The sequence below is a fragment of the Lagenorhynchus albirostris genome, chromosome 16 (assembly GCF_949774975.1).
Source record: "Lagenorhynchus albirostris chromosome 16, mLagAlb1.1, whole genome shotgun sequence".
Taxonomy (NCBI): Eukaryota; Metazoa; Chordata; class Mammalia; order Artiodactyla; family Delphinidae; genus Lagenorhynchus; species Lagenorhynchus albirostris.
Window position 1 is genome coordinate 50,151,588 of NC_083110.1, and position 20,349 is coordinate 50,171,936.

General features: G+C 41.7%; 1 protein-coding gene across 3 annotated transcripts in view; it reads right to left on the reverse strand.

Annotated features, from left to right (window-relative positions):
- The window catches only part of CPEB3 (cytoplasmic polyadenylation element binding protein 3), a 178,426-nt gene that overhangs the window by 44,070 nt on the left and 114,007 nt on the right, over window positions 1-20,349 (reverse strand). For all 3 annotated transcript variants that reach the window (XM_060126201.1, XM_060126202.1, XM_060126200.1), the window contains exon 7: window positions 2,645-2,763. In XM_060126201.1, the coding sequence (XP_059982184.1) occupies window positions 2,645-2,763 (119 nt within the window). The remainder of the gene's footprint in view (window positions 1-2,644; window positions 2,764-20,349) is intronic.

Genomic DNA, 20,349 nt, shown 5'->3' on the forward strand with positions numbered 1-20,349 from the left:
TATTGCCCAGGTCCTCATTTACTCCCAAATGTTCAACCCAGCTCTCACTGTCTGTGGGAGCATCCAAAATGAGGTGGAATGTACCGAAACCTGGTAGGGAAGTGTGACCAAATGAGGCTGGGAGTGGAAGATGTGGAGCTGAAGCCAAGAAAGAGGTTTCAAAAATGGAGCCAAAAGAGCCAGAACCCAAAATGGGATCCAGTTCATTAGAATTACAGGTATTTGGGGACTTCTATGTTTCCCATCCTAAGTTTTATTTCAATTGTTTATGCTGGAAATTCTGAGTATGCCTGGGTCAAAGAAATACGTGATCAGCAGCCACCATTCAGAATTCACCAAGCTCCAATAAAACTGCTTCACTTGAGCTCAGAAAATGGAAACTGGAATAAGGCAGAAATTTGTAGAAACACAAACAATGAAAGTTAGTTTCCCTATAAACATTTCTGAAACAGATAATTACACTAATTAATTTCAAAAGTCCTTCAAGCCAAGGGTAATACACATGTTTGGAGTGAAAACACTCAACAGTAATGGTGTTGCCTCCATACCACCTCCGCCTGCAACCACCACTGCTCATCCCCTCTCACAAGACGTCCAGCCCTGGTGTGAGCTTGCCCTGACGGAACATATGACCCACCTCCTCCCACATAGCCAGTGACATGGCCCTTCCAAGGTACACAAGCCCCATCTGCTCACCTCCAGACTCCTCCCCTCAATTCAACAGCTTCTTAATCTACTCTGGGTGTAACTGTCTCAGTATGTACCTCTACCCCTCTGTCGTTTTACAGATACGAACATATTTCAAATCCTCTCCTACAGTGCATGACCAACCCCACCTCAACCCTTCTGAGCTCACTCCCACTCCCACTGATGTGTCAGTGGCAGAGACTCTCTGGAGGTTGACCATTTTCCTCTGACATCTGACCCTGCCAAACTGGGCTCAGTCTGTCTAATTTCATATTACTCCAAAGAGATTTAGAAGTTATTGCAGCTTTCTTATTATTTTTTCAGAGGAAACACTGTACACTCCCATTCTAGTCAGTCCCCATGTCTCCCTCTTAACACACAGCCTCCCTACATTGTTTAAATTAAGACGAAGGTTAACAAAGGCTCCTTACTCTTTTTCCCAGCCTGCTATTTTCTACTGTTTTCCTATACAGCTACCTGTATAGCTACCCTATCCAATGCTGCTAACTGTTGTTATAAAAATTGGGCAATAGCCCCAGATATTGAAAAACTATAGTGATACTTTCAAACCTGCTAAAATCCTTGCCTCTTCCTCTGCATCAATTATTGTACCACGACTCAGGATCCCCATTCTTTAGTAACTCCCTCTTCTGCTTTACATACTGTAATCTCCCACTTATGGGTGGCCAAGTCCCAGCATCATTTTTTTGCAACCAATTGTAAACCCTGTTCTAGATGTCACCATTCTTTTCAAAATATGTTACTAGGTAGATAAGCTCTAACCCTGCTCTCCTGAATCCTCTAGCACTATGTAGAACTAACAGCACCACTTGTGCAAGTACCCGACCTCACCAAACGCTTTCACATTCATTTTGTTCTTATCTGAGCCTCTCAACATCCCAGAGAGGAAACATTTTTCTTCTCATTTTATAGGTGAGGAAGCCAAGTTGCAGCAAGGATTATGTGACTTGTTCAGAGTCAAGAAGATATTTAAATGCTAGAGTCAAGACTCAAACTGGGAACTTTACATCTGACCACAACTCTTTCCGCATACACATTTCTGAGAATAAACCTGGCTGTCAAGCAAGCCCAGCACCTCTGGTGTAAGGGGATGCTTTCGGCCCCATGACAGATCCCTGCCTTGGTCCCTTATTCCACACCACTATTTTTTACTCTATTTCCCACCCCTAGCACCAAGTCTTGACACACAAACTCACCCCCCTCCCAACCTCCTAAGGATCTTTACTTCTGCCATGTTAACCAAGTTTTTTCTTCTGCTCTAAACAGTCTTGCCCCTTCTCCACTGATAGCCCCTCTGCCAGGAGAAAGGAAGCGGTCTTCCTTCTGTTACCTAGTGACTTACACTCTTTGGCTCAGAAACTACAAACTTAACCACAAATTCTGTAGAAGTGTACATTATATATGATTTGGGGTCCATGTTCTCTGTCCTTCCCCTCCGCTGCCCTATTTGAAGCTATCCCATTTTAGATTACAATCTCCTGGCCCAGAAGGCGCTATTTAGCCAGCTATGGGTACCACCCAGCACAATCCCTTGCATTCAAAGGCATATAAATGTTGATGATTATGATCTTTTTTTAAAAAAATAAATAAATTACTCCTGCCCTTGATCTGAAATAATGACAGAAACCAGCTGCCAAAACCACTAAGAGCATTATTTACTTCAATTCAGAGTTTCTGAATAGGAATTAGCATAAAAGAGCCGTAAAGTGAAAGACAAGGGCACATTTGTTTACATGTGGTCCCAAAGGTATAAAGCAAAATACTGAGTAATTTGTTATTAGCTTCCCATCAACAGCAGTCCAGCTCTATTGCATAGCAAGGTCACCCCGGGTAAGAGGATCCTAGTTTCAGCATTCCCATGACAAGGAAAAGGCGATCAGCTATTCCAATTGCATACGTGCTCTGGAAAAGCAACAGCTGGCTGCATATCACTCACCGGTTTATCCTTGATGGTGGGGCTTGACACGCACAGGTACAGTTTCCCATCTTCTTCTAGGCAGGCATCTATCAAAGCTTGCACTGAGCTCTCCTCCTGGAACAGCAGAAAGGCATAGCCTTGGGGAAAACAAAAACAAAAGGGTGGGGGGAGGAATCAGTAAATTAAACTCAAAGTACCAATTAAAAATTTACCTATTGTTTCACTTTGGCAAATTCTTACTAAAATCTAAGAACTTGAAGTGGGACACAGGGAAGTAAGAGTCATTGAGACCCTCATGTGTTAGGTACTCATAGACTTTACCTTGTATTGGGTATTACAGGCACTGTATTAGGTACTCATAGACTTTACTTTGATTAATTTCCATAATTACTCAGGGGGGCAAGTTCAGAACACATCTATGGAATTAAATAGGTTTGGTCATCTTTAATGAGAGCAGGCAGACTCACCAATGGCCTGAGCCACAGCGGCTCAGGAAACAAGCATCACCTGCCCTCCAACTTCCACCAAGCTCTAGGCTTGACACATGCTGCAACATGGATGTACCCTGAAAACATTATGCTAACTGAAAGGAGCCAGGCACAAAATACCGCATATTATATGGAATGTCCAGAATAGGCAAATCTAGAGAGACAAAAAATAGATTAGTGGTTGCCTAGGGCTGGGGGAGTGGAGGGAATAGGTACAGTGTTTCTTTTGGGGATGATGAAAATCTTCTAAAATTGATTGTGGTGGTGATTGCACAACTGTGAACATACTGGAAACCACTGAACCGTACATTTTAAATGGGTGAACTGTGAATTATATCTCAACAAAAGTTGTCAAAAAAAAAAGCTCAACAATAGGCTAATGTGTCTTTATATGTTATATCTGATGGTGATGCTCTGTTTCTTCAAGGATATTCTCCTGTCTCACGGCTGAATACATGATCTGTGAATGTGGACACGAGCTGCAGGATGTCCATGGACACAGCCAGCTTTGTTCAGTTCAATTCAGTAAGATTTACCGAGCAACTGTTACAAACGAGACACAATCTATGGATTATGAGGAAAATTGAGATGAACGAGACTAGGTTCCAGCTGTCCAGAGACTTATATGATAGAAGAAACAGGCTTTTAGACAATTAACTTCTTGCTACAAAGCTGAGGGAGATAAACGGAAATAAGAAGTACTATGGGAACCCAGACAAGCAAGGAATCTGACTTGAGAGAATCAGCAAAGACGTCAAAGAGGACAATAGATGTTCAAGGGGCCAACTGTGGCACTTGCTGCTACACTGGCATTCATGAATGGCAGCTGAGCAAAGGCCCATGATGAGCTAGTCTAAACCTGAGTATTCAGCTGTTCAACCGCTCTACAATCCCTTCAGCTTTGCTAAGTCTCTCAGCTGTCACCTGCACTCCCAGTCCTGCTACTGACCTCAAAAGAAATCATCACCAATAAGACTCTCCTCTGGCGCACTGTGTGCCAGAAAGATGTGAGTGGTGACGAAGGATAAGAACCCCCGTGTTCAGCAGCTTCTCACACATCAAACAAAGATGCTAAGCAACTGGCCTAGAAGCAAAGCTCTCTGGAGTCCTGGGCAGCACGTGATGACAGTGGCAGTGGACAGTGAATAATGGGTACTCTTTATCCTTTTCCCCAACTCCTCATCTACTATACAGAGCACCCAAGCAAACAGAGTAGGAAAAAGATCAATCATTATGCAGCACACCAGGAGTGGCCAATGCAACAGGCAGAAGCCAATACGAAGGGGAAAGCACCGAGCCCACAGGAATGGGTATGGAGCTACAAGATGGAGGCTGCCTGCATGGCAGGACCCAGAGCTGTTTTCTGGGCTTTGCTCCCAGGCTAGATGGGTCAAAGGATTCAACAGATGGCCAGGCAAGAACAATAAAACTTAACTGCAAAACTAGAAAGGATAATACATCATTTCTTCATACCCCCTCTCTTTTCGAAATAGTATCAAACGATTACCAAGCCCCAGCGAATCTATTAAAAGTTCAATGTTTTCATTTAATGTGAGAACATTAATTACACTTGCCAAAGAGAATATTAGAGGTCAGTGAGTTAAAAAATGCAAAGATCACAAAGAAGAGGTCTCAGCATGTCCTCTCAAACCTCCTGCCTCACCAAGTTAAATCTTGGTGCAAATCTTCCACAAAGGTCCTCAGAGGCATGCTGAATATCTTGTTCTTGGAGAGGACCCTGCCTGTGTACAATATGCACAGGCACATCAAAAAGGCCTGGGGACGGGGCAGCTCAGTGAGCTGGGGTTCTCTCTAGCTCCTTGCCTCTGCAAGGCCACCGAGCTGGCTGCACCTTTCCTGCACACTGCTGCCCACCTCTTACAAGCTTCCACACCAAATCCCACACTGTGTTCAACGTGGGCATCAGAGGAAAGGGAGGGTGTCTCCCCATAGCAGCTGAGTAGCTACCACAAAATCACACAGATTTTTCACGCAGGCCTGTCTCACAGCCATAAATGACAACACTGGCAATAGACAGAGTAAAAACAACTGGGAGTCACAAGCAAAAGCCTGCTACAAATATTATTACCAAGGAAAATATCTACAACTTCTTTTCCTTTCCCAGGGAATGGGCCAATTTCTTCAGAATGGCTCTTTTACAACAAATCATCTCTCCTCCCTGATCAGCAAGCTGCTACTCTCAGTAACAACAACATTCTCTTAGCACCACAGATAAGGGGTGTAACTCAAGTCCAACCATTTCCTTCAACGCTGCCTCCTACCTCAGGCCTTTCAACCAAAACAAAATTCACCAGACACCCCAACACACCCATGAAAACAACTTCATGATAGTTCACCTACTAAAACACCTTCTGATATCTCAAGGTCAACCAAACCCAGATAACAACAGAAATCAGAGGATTAAAAAAAAAATCAGGAAGGAAGAAAACTTCAAACACATTTCCCTTTTGATCTTCAGAAATTTGAGGTCAAAGTAAACAAAGTAGAAAAAGGTCCCTTCAAGAATAACAAGGTCTGGGCTTCTCTGGTGGCGCGGTGGTTGAGAGTCCGCCTGCCGATGCAGGGGACGCAGGTTCGTGCCCCAGTCCAGGAAGATCCCACATGCCGCAGAGCAGCTAGGCCCGTGAGCCATGGCTGCTGAGCCTGCGCGTCCCGAGCCTGTGCTCCGCAATGGGAGAGGCCACAACAGTGAGAGGCCCACGTACCGCAAAAAAAAAAGAAAAGCAAGGTCAATGTGAGATGGACATTAAATCAATGATTTACTAAAAGGCAAATTCCACATGGTCCTACAGAAAGAGTTCTGGACTAGGAGTCAAAATGCCTGGATTTGGGTCCTAGTCCTAACACTTATTGGCTGTGTAGTAATAACAGCTAACAGGTAACATTTATTGAGCATCTACTATGCACCAGGCACTGTTTCTAAGTGCCTTATGTGTATTAACTCGTTTCATCTTCACACACACTCTGAGATAGTCACTATTTTAAATTCTGTTTTACAGTTAAAGAAACTTCAAGAGTGATTAAGCGACTTGTTTGAAGGTGATTGTTCTATCACCCGGTAAGTGGTGGAATCATGGACTTGAATGTTAAAGTTTCTGAGTCTCAATGGCCTACATGGGAAAAGAATGTAAAAAGGAGTGGATATATGTATATGTATAACTGATTCACTTTTCTGTACAGCAGAAACTAAGACAACATTGTAAGTCAACTCTACTCCAATAAAAATTTTAAAAAAAAGTTTCTGAGTCTTGGCTCTTTTATCTGTAAAATGAAGATTATCCTATGGAGATGAAGGCTGTGAGATAATATATGTAAAGTGCTTTGAAAACTAGGATATCGTGCAAGTGTCAATTTTTCTTTTACTGCATTTTCAGTTATTTTTGTGATAATGTAAAATTAAATTATTTTGCATATGGTCTCATTATAAAAATTAGAGTTCAGATTAATGAGATACTTTCTTCTTTGCATTTGCGAGCATTTGGTGAATAAAGGGAAGTAATCTAGATACTAAAGGAAAACAGTTTTTGAATGACAGGCTAAATAAATATTACTGTAAACAATCAATAAAGTGACAATATTTGCTTTCATATATCATTAGCAAGTTCTATCAGGAGAGAGAATCATCCAATGTGGTACTATTTGCTGATTTTCATACACTCTTTAAATAAAAGTCTATTATACCTATAAATCAAGCTCCTCAAACTGTCACTATGATGGCAGGTTCTTCTGTTAGTTTGAAAGGTATAAAAAAACTTGGCCCAAAAGTTATAAACTCCCTCTGTTTTCCCTTGCCCTCTGAGCCAGCCAAGAGATAACAGGATTATAAAAACTCAAGTTTCAGAAATGGTGACCTTCTTACCCAAGTACCTAAGAAGTGTGGTGAGCTATGGGAGGCCCTCAACTCAGAGCCAGTCTGTAGGTGGAAACAGGGGCTCTGGGGAAGCAGTAGGAACTCTTGGCATGGTCACCATCACCACCCTGGATTATGGCAGAGCAGGAAGCTGCTTGCTTTCCCACTGGTGCCAAATAGGTTGGGAAGGAAAGGTAGAACAGTGAGGGATTTTTGGACAAGCCTGAACTGACCAATGTACTTCTCTGGGGTAAAGAGGTATGGAGTGAGAGAGGGGACTTAACTGGGATAATTCCATTTTATTTGACCAAGTTTTTGAAGGATAAATTTAATTAAAGATTTTTTTCCTCTTAATACCCAAAACACATTGAGTATAACAACCTCCAAAATGTTCTTGGCTACCTTTCAAAAACAAAGCTTCCTGAGCTCTTAAATACATAAGTTTTCATGTTATAATTTTTTTATACTTGATCCCTAGTACAAAAAACAGTCACCAACAACTTCACCACCACAAACACCAGTTACTAAGTGCTTACAATGTGTGACGCACTTTGCCAATAATAAACACTTTACCTCACAGTAATTCTATGAGGTAAATACAGTTGTTATTATTACCATTTTACAGATGAGGAAACTGAAGCTCTGAGAGGTTAAGGGATACCTCAGATTAAAACCTAGAGATTAAATTTGGGATTGAAATTTAGGTCAGCTTCCAGAGCCCTCATTCTTTATCCACTAACGTATACTGTCTTACCTAAAAATGATGAGATAAAGTTTTCAATATCACTAGCAAATAAATACTTGCCTATTTATAATTTATTGTCACTTTTGTGACAGTGATCATTTGACAGTGGTTTAGTGGCATGAAGTGGTCACCTGTGCTTTAGTCCTACAATTTAAGGTCTATGCAGATATATTTGCTCTAAAGCCCACCAAAACTATATTAAGAAGAGCTATAAAACCAAATAATCTCAGCTCAAAAAAAAAAAACAACAACTATATTAAGAAGAGCTGAAATGATGAAATTCAAAATAATCAGAAGTTTAGTTTTAGTTTATTTAGGTCAATAGAATTATCATATTTAGTAAAGATGCTTATTGTTTTCAATATATTTTTAAGTTGTATATTTAGAATGAAGGCTCTTGAGGGAGTTAAAGAGCAGATCTCACTAAATTAGACTTTAATAAAATGAACATCACCATCACAGTAATCATCAGCTTAAGCAAGTATCTTCAATGGATGCTAAAACCATTGGGTAAATCTGGGAGGGGATACAAGATACTCATGCTATCTTAAGGTATCACTTTGAAGATGAATAAGTATTTGCAAAGGGAGAAAAACGTACTTTCACAGTGGAGAAATCTGGCAGACAGCACCATAACCAAATGATCGCTCCGAACATCACCAACAACAGGGCAAACTGACATCATGTGCCTCTCGTATTATGTCCTTCTCGGTGCAGCACGTCATCTGCTAAGAGTGTTTCCCCTGAATCTCATTATGAGGAAACAAACCTATTATTCCAAATTAAGTGACAGTCTATAAAACATCTGGCAGGAACTCTTCAAATGATACAAAAGACAAAAAGCCTAGGAAAGTATCTAAAGTAAAGGAGACTAAAGAGACATGACAACTAAATGTATGGCTAGACTGTGACTGGATCTTGGATTTAAAAAAAAAAAAGCTCTAAAGGACATTACTAGAATAATCTGGATACTTCTTGTTCTCAGAAGACATATGGTGAATCATTTAGGAGTGAGGGGTCTTAATGTCTACAATTTACTCTCAAACGATTCATCAAAAAATATGTATGTATATATACACATACTGACAAAAAAAAAACAGAAAGCAAATGTGGCAAAATGCTAACAACTGGTGAACCTAGAGGAAGGCAGTATAGGCATTCACTGTACTATTCTTACAACTTTTCTGTACATTTTGAAATTTTTCAAAAGAAAAATTTGTGGAAAAAAATCGAAACCACAGGTCTCTCTGGAGAAGAGGGTAATATACTCTCTTATTCTTGAAAGAGGTGTGTGGTCTTCTGAAAGACCTAATAGTTCTTAAAATCAACTAATGCTCTTAGTGATTTATGTTTTAAGTAGCAACTACAATGGAAAAACAATTCCAACTTGTAGAGCTGTGCCCTGATCTATGGCTACATTCATAAAATGGTGACTGACAAGGGAGGACTGGTTTCTGATGACAGGAGGTCAGCCCCAGAAGGAAGGATCCAAGGTCTGGACAGAGAGAGAGATCGCTCCTTGCACAGAATCCAGGCTCCCTGATTCCCTGTGACCTTCCTAGAGAGACCTGAAGGGCACCTCTCCAGCCAGAGCTGAATGAGTTCAGACATTTTTGGCACAGGAAGTCTGTTCCAAACATTCTCCCTGACCTTGGCTTTCAGGTCAGAGGACCTACCTGGTTTGCCTCAGGAGTCTTTGCCTTTGGATTCAATTCAATAGAACCAAATATGTTTAGGAGGTACAAGGCAGGATACTAGGCACTGAAGCTACAAAGATAAATAAGTCAAGAAAGAACCATGCCCTGGAAAAACTCAGCCTGTAAATAAGTGACTGAGAAACAACCAGAAAAGTGCTAGTTGGGATTATAGCCTATAAAACACTGGTGAGAGACAAATGGAGCAGAGGTGCCCAAACATCAGGGAAAGTCATACAGTAAAGGCCACATCTGGGCTGGAGGACAACTGCTTTTCTAGGAAGCAAGGGCAATCCAAGTTCATGAAACAGCACAGGCCAAGGCTTCAAAGGGCCAAAGATTGGCTTATTTGGAAAACAGTGAGTAGTGTGCATTAGTTAAGAGTATAGGATTGGGGGTACCAGGTGGGAAGAGATGAAGCAGCTCATCAACCCCATCTGCTGCCTGGAGAACACAGTAAGTCTCTGAACTGGATTCCTTATTCATTCTCCTCTTGGATGAGAACCTCTGATCTCCAAGACTGACTGAACACTTACTATGCACCCTAGGCAATGCAGGGGAATTCTGACATGAGCAAGTCCTTGTTCTCAAGAAATTTATAAACCAGTACATGAAGGTCATGAAGAATAAGTATAAAGAGAACTCTAATTTAGGAACAATGCATTCAGGACCCTTAGAAGTATTTTCTAAGCGTATTTTTAAAAGTTGGATTTCATAGAAGGAAGACAGATCTTTCAGTGAAGAAGACATGGATAGAGAAATCAGGGAAGACCTTCTGTCGGTGGTGGCACAGGAGCCAGATCTTAGGTGAAAAATTGGATAAGGACATTTCAAGGGAAGGATTTAGCCTAATTAAGATGTAAAGATGGCTCAGCAGGTACTGTCCATGGATGCCTAAACATTCCCCTTGGATTCAGAACCAAACATATTTCTTTGATTGTATTTACTACAAAGAGCTGAGGCTCAAACATTTTGGCTCAAGCCTGTTTCGTGTTTTCTATTACACTAGTGACTGTTTCTTGGTGGGCTTGTTGCTTGGCAGGCAGGGGTGGGGGAAGGTGACAATGGACAAGAAAACAAGTCTGATGGGTAGAACCACCCCAGAGTTGAAAACTGGCAGTCTACTTCCTGTGTTTTTAGTAAAGTCCTGCAGTCCAGGGCAGTGACCTGGGGCATTTGGGCTTAAAGTCTGCTCTGTTTACGTAACCACACATTCCCTATATAAAGAGGTCCTTGTGAAGTCTGCCAAATCTGTCAGTTCTAGTCACAGTCAGTTCTAACAAGCACCTGACCAAGAAAACTGAGATCAGACTGGGGGTGTGGGAAGGAACTGGTCAAACTAGTTGGGCAGTTTTATTTTTACTGAAAACGTATTTTCATCAGGGGGAAGGACACTAATATTATTTAACCTCTATGAAGCCTAAGTGCTGGTGCATATGTACACTGTTTCACATAATCCCTTTAATAACAATGAGCAGTATTAACTCAGATGAGTAAACTGAGGTTCAGGGATTAAATAACTTGCTTAAGGTCATCTAGCTGGTAACTGCTGGCACCCATGTCTGAGTCCACAAATATCTAGTTCTTGCCCCACTGCTTGTTGCTCTGCCTCATGCAGCATCAAACAATTGGCAAATTCTACATTTTAACCCAGTAGGTGCTTCCCTGAAGATGAAGCTTTAGTCCAGCCCTGCTTGTAGATTGCCTGAACTCTGACAATCTAATTTCTCCTCCTTGCACTTCAACACTCCTCTGATGAGTTCTTAACGCTGCTGCCAATGGGTTTTCTTGGCGTCACCATTTCTCCTCAAGATGACGGCTATCCCGTTCTATTTTGAAAGACAACCCAAGTCTTTGCTCTCAGCTTTCAAAATGTTTCACCAGATCCTCTCAGTCAGCTTCCCATTCTGAACTCTTTCAAATGATACATCCTCTCTTGGTCTCTCTTGCTCATAGCCTTAGCCCTATCCAATTCCTGTCAGCAAGTCCTGCCCCAAGCTACGCCCTCTTCTAAAACATTCTCTCTGCCTCAGCCTACCAAATTTGCAGCTGGCATTTCAGTTCCTGAATTTTACTCTCTTCAAAAGAAAGTTCTCATCGGGGGTGGTTTTGGCTTCTCTGAACTGAACAAGCATCCCTCCCTTTCCAGTACCTCTGCCTGGGGATAGCACAACAAGTACTGCTGTGACACAGTACAAGATGTCTATGTTATTTAAGTGCTGCTCAGCTTTGTCCTGTGGCCTGTACATTCCTTCTGCCCATTCCGTTTTATACAGTCCCTCAAACTATTAATGCTTTGAAATCAAACACTAACTCTAACAGTTCCCCTTTCATATAACGCAAAAGAGAGAAATGTTTAATAGAACAGTTTAAACTGAGGGTGTGCTAAGCTTTTAAAAGCAACAATAGAATGCTGCTCCATCTGTTCAAAACAGGACAAAACAGAACAAAAAGTCCACTCTTGCTGCTCTGCAATACAGTTTCCATGAGAAAATCCATCCGGAGAGCAAAAACTTCAATCAGTCAAATATTAAAATATAGGATTCATAATTCACCAAAGAGTATGAGTACTATAAGCCAGGACCTGCATTAAAAAAAAAAAAAGGCCAAGTATTACTCAAAAGCTTACAAACTGCAAAACGTTAAGTACACGCTAAAACTCCATTAGGTTCCCAACTCGATCAGTTTATATAACTCAGAAGGTGGAAAAACTTGGAATCTGGGCCTAAAACAACACTGACTTATTTTCATCCAAGTTACGCTACAAGGGAAAAGAATGTGAAGTTTGAAAACTTTCCTTTCCAAAGCCAGATTTAGACAAACTGAAGGAAAAAGGAAAGAGATGCTGTGAATCCAGCCCACTGTAGCTTCACAATGACCTATTTTGCCCATTTCAAGTAGAGTCCTCTTTCCTGTTCTTCAAACAGCATCTCCTTAGCTGGTCAGATCAAAGTCAATCTGAATCCCATGTGGCCCGGCTTATGCCAGGTTCACAAACCATGCTGGTATTGTATAAACTTCCATGCCTGCATGACCTTGGTCACAAGGACTGGCAGTCAAGTCAGCCTGACCAGTGTACAGGAAATACGTGATCACCAGTAGAAACAGCCACTTAGAAGTACACACTTTACTCAAGGTGGGAGGGAATCATCAGAGCGCAAGGCATGGGTCACTCTCGCATAAATATGCATGACTGTTACTGTTCGATCCACCTGGCTGTGCACCTGAATTGCTAGGGCTGAAGCTGGCTTCCATATGGGCTGAGGATGCCAGCACCATCGACTTAACACAGCTTCAGAGCCATGTGGCCAATCGCCTGTCCAACATCTGCAGCTGGCTGCTGTCCCTGCCTTTGCCCCAGAGGTCTCTGCCAACAGTGGTATAGTGTAGCTGCGCTCACTGCCCAGGAGATGCCAGCTCCTCTCCCTGGCCCCAGCCCCACCACAAGAGGTAAGACTGTTTGTTGGCAGTATCAGGAGCAGCTGCTTGGTTCAGAACCAGGCAGGGGTAGAAGGCTCAGGGTAGGTAGACATTTTTTTTTGTAGCTCCAGTAACAGCAACTTTGGACATGGGCTATTCTCCCAGGAGGCAATGAAGGAGGTGATGCTAAGCACATCTACCATCATAAAAGTTTGCCCTGCCCAACTTACCTTCCTAGCTGCCACATTCCCAGTCCCATGCTCGAGGAAGCAGAGCTAAACCATCTGCTTCTTTTATGTTTTATTAAGCAGTCAGGGATTCTAAGGCCACTACCATTAGGATGGCCTATGTCACAGCAAGGGGTTAAAAGATGAACGGAACCAATCAGATTCCCTCTCTCTGGACTCCAACTAGAAATATGAAAACAATTTGCCCACTGGAAGCACAAACAGAGAGGAGCACACATGCAGAGAAGAGCTGAGTCATGATAATGTGGAACATTACAATGAAGAATTAATAGCTCCCACTGTTCAAATCCTCGCAGCCTGCCACCCCCTAGCACAGTCTCCATGACACCTGGTTGTGTCACAGCTCCTATTTTTGGGCTTTCCTTGTCACTCATAACTACTTCCCCAATTTGAAGGAGCACAAGAGAACCCTCTGATCCTCATGTCCAGAAATGGTGTGGTATCACCCCAGAGGCAAAATCCCATGGTTAAGCTATAGCTAAAGGGCAGCTCAGACCTATAGCCTCAGCCTAAACCAGCTCTTTGGAAATACCCCAGCTATGTCAGTGTGGCCAACAGAATAGAAGAATTCAGGAAAAAGCCAAGGATCACTTTCATTTTTAAATAGCTATGAAAGTGTGCCATGGGTCATATAGCTTAAGTTGCTAATTTTTAAATAAAATCCAGCCCTGTAAATAACAGCATAATTTATCAGATTATATAGTTTAAACCTATCTTCCTTTCCCACAAATTATACACCCTAGCAAAACAAAAATTATTTTCTTGGTAATTCACCAGGTAAAATAGTATAAACTATTAGTATTCCCAGTTCAAGTCTGTCTAATAAGAGCTGTGTGCTCCTAGGAAAAGACACATCACCTCTTTGAGTCTTAGGTTAAAATAAAGGTTGGGGCTTCCCTGGTGGCGCAGTGGTTGAGAGTCCGCCTGCTGATGCAGGGGACATGGGTTCGTGCCCCGGTCCGGGAAGATCCCACATGCCGCGGAGCGGCTGGGCCCGTGAGCCATGGCCGCTGGGCCTGCGCGTCCGGAGCACATGAAACGGGAGAGGCAACAACAGTGACAGGCCCGAGTACCGCAAAAAAAAAAAAAAAGGTTGAATTAGAATGAGACGATCTTTAGGGCAACTCTAAAATTTGATGGACTCTACAAGTAATGAGCTCATCATTTGCAAAGATAAAATTCATCCATTAACAAACATCTGAGGGCTAGCCGTTGATGCAGGTACTGAGTGTAGAGCAGTGAACAAAACATAAAAATCCCTGTTCTCATAAAACTTACATTCCAATCTGGAAAGCAGAAAAACACATATAATTTTTTTCAGGTTGTGATAAAATAGGTACTTTGAGGAAAAATAAAATGAGGGTAAGAGGTACAGAGAGTAAGAGGGTAGAGGGGCTGCTATGTGAGATGAGGAAGTCAAGAAAGGTCTCCCTGTGAAGGTGTCATTTGAGCAGAGGTCTGTCTAAGGGAAGAGAGGAGTGGTCCATTCAGAAATTTGGGGGAAGATGGTTTTAGACAAAAGGAAGTACTAAGCCCCTGAGAAGCCTTAGTTTACCTCAAGGAATAGCAAAGGAGTCAGTGTGGCCAGAGAAGGTAAGGCAGAGAAGGACAGAAGATGATGTCAAAGAACACCCAGGACTTGACCGATGAGACCCAAGAGGAAAAGGTTTAAATGTTTCATGTACAAGATTCATATCGATGTGGTTCCTGGCTTCTGCAGGGGTCCATTATATTCCAAACACATAGGCAAAAAGGTAAGTCCACAACTGTAATGTACCATTTATCTGACTCGGAAAATGTGCTGCAGATGTCCAAATTAGCATAAACTTCATAAAGAAAATTGCTTTGGGAAGCCATGTGATATCAAATCCGGAGTCATTAGGATTTTCATTTCTTTTAACTCTGGTTAAGCTTCTGCTGCAAATTTATCCTAAAGAAAATACTATGAAAGGAAAACCACACACAAAAGGATATATTAACAGAAGCATTATTTATAATAGCCTACATAACCAACAAGCAAGTAAATTATGGTGCAGCAGTAGGTTAGGCAGCCACTTAAAAACTATGAAAATTAAGCAGAAACTTGGGAGGAAGGAGAATGGAAAACTGTATCTCTGCTATTATTACACTCCCACAAAAAAAGATATATATGAATAAAGACTGGAGGGAAACAAAACTGATGATGGTTGGCTCCACTAGGGAGGCAGGATTATTCTCACTGCCTATAATATAACACTTGTTCACTGTGGCCAGATTGCTTTGTTCTGCTTCTACTACTTCATTAAAATATTAAGGCCTAGAATTAGGATAACAATAGAAATTACTGTGATCATGTACTTGACAAGAGGGCCACATGCAACTCTATTCCATGAAGGACTTCTCAATAACGCTGTGATATCTGATGGTGCTGACTATTCTCTCTTGAAGCTTCTTTCCTTGCACCTCCATAGCCACAGACATACCCCCAGTCCTTCACTCACCTGCATCTCCACTGCAATGTCCTCTTTTTCTTTCTGGTTCCTGACAAAACTTACTTATTAATGGCTTTTCATTTTCTTTTCCCTCCATGCTATAAAGATGACTCGCAAGAGATGTGTACCTCCAGCTCCAGACTCTTTTCCGAAACTCCCTAGCCACAATTCCAACTGCCCATTAGGAATTTCCTCTCAGATGAGATGGAGGACATACCAAACTCTACAGATCTTCAAACATTTCAACACTACACCAAACTGGTTTTCCCTCTGCTGACTCCCTCACATTCAATAGTGTCACGATTCTCCCATTCAGTGGAAGGAATTTTAGCACAACCCTGCCATCAAATCTATCACCATCATGATTTAATCTATCAGTAAGACCACTGGTCCCTTTCTCCCTTCATTCTAGTAATACCTCAATGCTACTATCTTAGGAGTTCATGGTCCTTATTACTTCTTATGAGCTTGATTACAGAAAACAGCTAAACGGTTTTGCTGACCCTGGCTAAAAAACCAAAACCAAATACTAAACCTAACCTCTCCCTTGCTTAGAAAAAAAAAGTCTTGAATGATATCTGAGCTCTAAGAAAGTATCCTATGTGCACGATCTCATTTAATCCTCATAAACCCAGAAGTGGTATTATTGTTTCCACTTTGTAGGTTAAAAAAAAAGAGAGAGGGCTTCCCTGGTGGCGCAGTGGTTGAGAGTCCACCTGCCGATGCAGGGGACACGGGTTCGTGCCCCGGTCCGGGAAGATCCCACATGCCGCTGAGCGGCTGGGCCTGTGAGTCATGGCCGCTGAGCCTGCGCGTCTGGAGCCTGCGCTCCGCAATGGGAGAGGCCACAACAGTGAGAGGCCCGCGTACCGCAAAAAAAAAAAAAAAAAAGAGAGAGACAGGACTTCCCTGGTGGCACAGTGGTTAGGAATCCGCCTGCCAGTGCAGGGGACACAGGTTCGAGCCCTGGTCCAGGAAGATCTCACATGCCGCGGAGCAACTAAGCCCGTGCACCACAACTACTGAGCCTGCACTCTAGAGCCCGCGAGCCACAACTACTGAGCCCGAGTGCCACAACTACTGAAGCCCATGCGCCTAGAGCCCATGCTCTGCAACAAGAAGCCACCCAATGAGAAGCCCGCGAACCGCAATAAGTGTAGCCCCTGCTCGCCGCAATTAGAGAAAGCCTGCATACAGCAACAAAGACCCAAGGCAGCCAAAAATAAAAATAAATTAATTAAAAAAATTTTTTTTAAAAAGAGACAGAGAGAGGGAGAGAGATTTAGGAAGATTAATAATCACCCCAAAGATACAGCAATGGCAAGTAGTGGAACAGGAATTCAACCCAGGCAGCTGACTCCAGAGCCTGTACTCTTTACTACCTACTATAAACATAGTGATGTTGATTAGTATTTTGTACAAATGCAGGATTTGGTTCATGCGCTAACATTTGGGAGAACCTCCCTCTCCAGGACTCACAACTCCAACTCTACTATTCCAGAAGTAAAAAGCATGAGAATGCAATCTCAGGAAACTTCCTCAATATTTTGATTAGAGTTGAATTTCTTTTCATCATCAAGAACCAAAGGCAGAAAACACAAAGGAAGACTTGCTTCAGCTTTATCAATAGCTGTTTGAAAGTTTGTTTGTTTTTTTGCGGTACGCGGGCCTCACACTATTGTGGCCTCTCCAGTTGCAGAGCACAGGCTCCGGACGCACAGGCTCAGCGGCCATGGCTCACGGGCCTAGCTGCTCCACGGCATGTGGGATCTTCCCGGACCGGGGCACGAACCCATGTCCCTTGCATCGGCAGGCGGACTCTCAACCACTGCGCCACCAGGGAAGCCCCAATTTGAAAGTATTTTAAACTAATATTTCTATTTGACCCAACTCTATTCTGTCTCTACCCCAAAGACAAACACCACACAAATGCCTTTGTATCTACTCTCTCTGGGGGACTAGAGCAATTCAGGAAGGGAAAATAATCGTACTTTTTTTTCAAGACTTTCTTTTCACGTCATGTTCTCCACCCTCACAACATTCCAACCATACTTCCTTCATTTCTTCAAAGGTAATAAAGCCCTTTTCATACTCACTATTTCCCATATGGTACTCCTCTGCTTGGAACTTGCTTCCCTACGCTTTCTAGTTAACTCCTCAATTTTCAGGTCTACTTAATCGCTATTTTCTCAAAGAAGCTCTCTCCATATACCCAATCTAAATCGATGTCCCCCTTTTAGAGTCACCGCACTCTCCATTTTTTCCTTTAGAGAACTATTATAGTTTATAATTGTGGTATATTGTGACTATTTGACTTCTTTTAATTTTCCCCACAGGACTCTAAGTTCAGGAGGTCTGAGAACATATCATGAAGACACAATCTGATTTCCATGCCTTCTTTTGCCTCCAGGTTCTCAGAGGTGCTCTGGAGAACACCAAGCAATTACCTGTTTGTGGCCCACAGACAAATGATCCAGAGGGCTCTGCATATCCTCAAAGAGTTGATCAAATGCCTTAGTGGCTTTGTGCTGGAGAGAACCCCAGTCTCCATCACCTCCCACTCTGCTGGCCCAACAACACTTAAGGGGACAGCTGACGTGCTTGGTCACTGTTTCTCTACATGGATATTAAGTTCTCCACAGTCCACTGAAATGGCCATGGTTTTACAAACCGTACTCCACATCTGTACACGTATACCTGCTGGATACATGAATGGTTCTGTTTATTTCATTAGGCATATACTTTCTGAGAAAAAGACAGGAGGACTCAGTAGTGAATGGTTCATATTTTCCTCTTATTTACACATAAGCCTAAAGCATACAGCCAAAGGAATGGTGCCTTATGGCCAAGCTGAGGTGACCTAAGAAAACTATAATCGGCAAGAGGGGGATTACCAAAAAAGCACTGACCTGAATTAAAACCTAAGGAATTTAAGGAAAAATAGAAACAGCATGAGGAGGTATTATTAAGAAGGCACAGAACAGTTTGGGGTGAACTACTTAGATGTTCCCAATGTTCAAAGCAATGGGCATGGATTCTCAAAGTTACTTCAATCTTGGAATAACACCAAATTTCTTTAGGTCCTTCCAAACTAGGTCAACCTTCAGACTTTAGCTGAGAGCAAAACACAACAGGAGCCAACAGTATAATTATTTCTCCTACTTGACCCCAAAATCACCAGAAAGGCAATCTGCTCTCGGAGGATGCAAGCCTGAGGACCAGAATCAGGAGATCCAGATTCTCTTCTTGGCCTGGCTCTCCCTAGTCCATCTCAACACTTAACCTCAGCTATAAAATAAGGGCACTTTCTCTAACGTTCTACAATTCTCTATTATTGTGCTGTTACATAGGAGTGGTACCAAAACCACGGAGTTCATAGAGCTGCTAAACTCTATACTGCTCATACCAACCCAAATGTTCTCTCTTCAACTCTCAGAAACAAATTTAAGTAGGATATTGTAGAGAAGACATATGCACAGAAAAGGCAAACAAGAATAATGGTGGTCCAGAATCCATTAGGCATAAGGTATGACTAGAGATGGGAAAATATGTAGCTTGGAAAAGAGAAGACTTAAAGAGAAACTGACAGTTCTTTAAGTACCGAGAAATATATGTCACAATGACTCAGTTTTACTTTATCGAACACAATTGACCATTGGGTAAAGACTGCATGACCATATATGTTTATCTTCATTTTTACTTTTTACAATGACCACCTTCAATAGAAGAACAAAATTTAATAATTAGTTAGGTTTGCAAATACATAGACTTCCTCTGAAATAAACTGCCTCCTTTGTCACTGGATGTCTCAGAAGCTAAATGAACAATTCTCTGGGCTATTTTAGAACAGGAGTCAATGAACTTTTTGCAAAGGGATTTGAGGGCCACGTATAGTCTCCGTTACCTATTCTTCTGTGTGTGTGTGTGTGTGTGTGTGTTTCCACAACCCTTAAAAATATAAAAACCATGCTTAGCTCACAGGCCAAAGATAGTTTGCTGACTCGTGTTCTGCAGGTGTGCTGTCCAATAAATATATGAGTCACATATGTAATTTAAAATTTTCCAATATCTACATTTAAAAAGTTAAAAAGAAACAGGAGAAGTTAATTTTAATATACTTTCTTTAATCCAAAATATCCAAAAAACTATCATTCTAACATGTAAACAAAATTACTAATAAAATTCTTTACCTTTTTTTAAAACTAAGTCTTTGAAATTCGGTGTAGGGCAACAGAAGAGATGATCTTCCAACCAATACTTAATTCTAATGACTCAAATCAATGAGGAAAAAATGGAACTGTCAATAAATGACTGCTGGGACAACTGGCATGATACTGGGAAAAATAAAGCTGGATCCTTTTTTGTGACTTACTCCATTATAAATTCCAGAGGGAAATGAGATGTCGATGTAAGAAAGTAAAATAATAAATTCAAATGGCCAGTAAGAGAAAAAAATGCCAAAAAGACGTTATTTTAACCACCAGATTGGCAAAGATCAAAAAAGAGCCATATCGCTAGACCCTCAATAAAACAAAGTTTTACGAATCAGGTACTATTACTGGGAACATAAATGTGTATGACCTTTGTTAAGGGCAGCTTGGCAGTATGTATAAATATGTACCTCACTTCTGGAAATTCACCCTAAGAGGTAATTAGAAAAAAGCAAAAAAAATGAAGGCACAAGGATATTCACTAAAGCATCATCCATGAGAAAAAACAACTGAAAGCAACTTAAATGACCATCACTAGGACTGATTAAATAAAACAAGGTCATTAAGGATAATAT